This window comes from Myripristis murdjan, chromosome 22, assembly GCF_902150065.1.
Source record: "Myripristis murdjan chromosome 22, fMyrMur1.1, whole genome shotgun sequence".
NCBI lineage: Eukaryota > Metazoa > Chordata > Actinopteri > Holocentriformes > Holocentridae > Myripristis > Myripristis murdjan.
In genome coordinates this window covers 11,111,057-11,114,084 of record NC_044001.1, presented here as the reverse complement: position 1 = coordinate 11,114,084, position 3,028 = coordinate 11,111,057, and the positions used below count along the sequence as shown (strand labels likewise).

General features: G+C 40.8%; 1 gene segment (V, D, J or C); it reads right to left on the bottom strand.

Moving 5' to 3' along the window:
* Window positions 1-513: 513 nt before the first annotated feature.
* On the bottom strand, window positions 514-1,134 carry LOC115354481 (Ig kappa chain V region K29-213-like). The segment is given in 2 exon segments: window positions 514-836; window positions 929-1,134. Coding segments are annotated over 2 exon segments (375 nt in total).
* Between the last annotated feature and the right edge of the window lie 1,894 nt (window positions 1,135-3,028).

Sequence of the window (3,028 nt, the reverse complement as noted above, 5' to 3'; positions counted from 1 at the left end):
TCTCTTTTGCTTTTTCTGCTACTGGAAGTGGAAACACGTGCAGTGGGAATATGGGCCCTGACTGATAAATATTACAGACAATTTTGCCTCAAAGGAAAAATCAGCAATGGAAAAAAATTGGATTGTGTGATTTTCATGATAATAGGTGATTCAATCCACATTTTTAACTGTGAGTAGGCCTCACATGAACTCAGAGAGAACTGTGCATCAAATATATGATTTGATATACGAGATATTTTATCTGCTGGCATCATAAGGGTGAAATTATGGACACAAGGATTTTTTTCTTGCCTATAGCACTCAATTTTGATAAATAATTATAGATAATGAAATTATTTCTATATTTTGTGGTAATGTACTGGTGATGCTTGTTGAGGCTGCAGGTCAGACTCAGCTCTGTGTTCAGTGGTCTGTGTCAGAGTCTCTTCCCCTTCAGCAGCTGCAGTCAGTTCCTGATCTAACAAGTCAGTGTCTATGCAGTCTGATTGAGGGAGGTTTTTGTACGGCTCTCTATCACTGTGTGAACACAAAGCTATCATGGTAACTCTGACAGTAATAAACTGCTGCATCTTCAATCTGGACTCCACTGATGGTCAAAGTGAAGTCAGTCCCGCTTCCACTGCCACTGAACCGAGCTGGTGTTCCTGACACAAGTGTTTCCACCCATTTTATTAAGAGCTTAGGATTTTCTCCAGATTTCTGCTGATACCAGTAAAGTGCCTCATCTCCATCATCATCTGTGTAAACGGCTTTGTCGGTTTTACAGGACAGGGTGACAGTGGATCCTGGAGTAGATTTCACCACTGGAGGCTGAGTCACAGTCTGACTGCTGGATCCTGCAGACAAAAACAAAAGCTTCATTTATCAGCACAAACCAATGACGGAAAACACAGTCCAGCATGGCTGATATTTTGCTGAGTAAATCAACCTGTGAAGCAGCAGCAGGCCAGCGTCCAGATGAAGATGCTGATGAGAGTCATGCTGCTTGTGCTTTGTGCTGTGTTGACTGACACATGTGAGTCCTGCAGTGTTGAACTCACACGACTATAAACCTTCTCAGTTCACTGGAGGATCAGCTGACCATGCAAAGCCTCCTCTCTATGGAAATCATCTGTCTGCTCTCCACAGACTCAAGGCAATGTGGGACACAAAATCAGCAGGAAATACTGCTTGGATAAAAATCATCTATACACTGGATTACAAAAATACTTGTTTCAGGAATATTTTGAAATTACTATTAACTGCTCTTGATTAAAGTGGTGTGCACTGTGGTTTGTATGATATGCCTTTTAATCTGTGATTGGTTTACATGGGCATATTTTTAAAACAGGATTATTATAGTGTTGGAATAGATGAATTTTTATGCACTTTTTTATTTATATTTTTATTTATATTTTATTTATTTATATTTCGGAATCAAGTAATTCACTTACTTATTGTGATAACAGATTGAAAACTGTGATGAAAAAAGTTGTCAGGGGAAAAGCTTCTCAGTAATTTCTCTGTAATTCATACAAAAATTGAAACAAAACTAACGAGAAGTCCAGTTTTACAGGGGATGTTCCAGCTGCATGTTCAAAAGTGTCTCTCAGTGTGTTTCAGTATCATGTAGAGTCAGTGTGTGTTCATGCTTGATGACACTTGTGTGCCAGGGCCAGAGTGCTGTGTTCAGTGGACCAGTTATCCACATCACAGTCTCTTCCCTAAGCCTCAACACCTGCAGCAGGCGTTTTCAATGCACACAAACTGAGGGAGGTTTTTGTATGACTCTAAATCACCGTGTGAACACTCCACTACTATGCCAGCCAAGACAGTAATAATCTCCAGCATCTTCAGCCTGAACACCACTGATGGTTAAAGTGTAGCTGGAACCAGATCTACTGCCTCTGAATCTGGATGGAGTTCCTGAGTTTAGACTTGATACTGAGTATATAAGAAGTTTGGGAGCCTCTCCGGGTTTCTGAAGGTACCAGCTGAGATCAGCACCGATATCTGAACTCCCTGTGGCGCTGATGGACACAGTCCCTCCAAGACTCACAGACTTGGATTTGTCAGGCTGAGTCAGAAAGTTGTTGGCAGAAGTCTCTGAAATAAAATGTGAAAATTTAGTCTCAACAACAAATATTTAATCATCAACTAACACAGAGCAGCAGTTCAGTTTAACTGAGTAATATTAGATAGAAGTTGAAATTTTCTCACCCTGACTCAGGAAACCAAACACGACAAGCAGAGCTATTGGCAACATCATCCTGATGCAGTTTTAGGTGTGACTGCATGAAAACACTTCACATTCACTGAGACCTACAGTGAGCATTTAAACTCTGCTGAGCACTGATGCATCAAAGTCATGCAAAATCCATCAGAAGAAAGCAACCACACCTGTTCTTGTGAAACAGAAAAGGAAGAAGAGGTGTGGTGGAGTGAGAGCTCATCCCTCCCTGGAATTTGTTGATCTTTTAAATATCGCATATTCAAATTTCTCCTTGCTGTTCTACTTTTTCTCTTTTCTTTTTTCTTGTTCTCCTTTCTTGTCCATGTTATTGTAAGCTCATAACCTGATTCAGTGCATCCCCTGCTGGCCATCCCCCACGTTTATTCGTGGGGCTAAACTCACCATATAAACAGATGGATAAAATAAAACTAATTATTTAAAAATGATTAGAAATGTGTGTTCTGGTGTAAGTGGGCTGACCCTCGGCCACAGGTGGACCAGCCGCTTCAGATGGCCAGTCGTCCTCTGCGTCTTTAGCTTCTCTCCCTGCAGACAGACCAGGGCGGCTCAGTCCAGTTAAAAAAATAAAAAATCAAGTAACTGACCACAAATTGCCACAAATCAAAAGTTAACAATGGCTGTAATGAATGACTAATTGTATAATCATAAACATCATACACACCTTTGTCTTAAGAGTCCTAGTGAGTCCCAGGAACTCTAAAATGGTGCTAAAACTGTGTCATAATGGTGTTAAGACTCTCAAGAAGCTCTAGAAGTGCGAGCTCCACGAGTACAGCTAAATTCAAATCTGCAGAG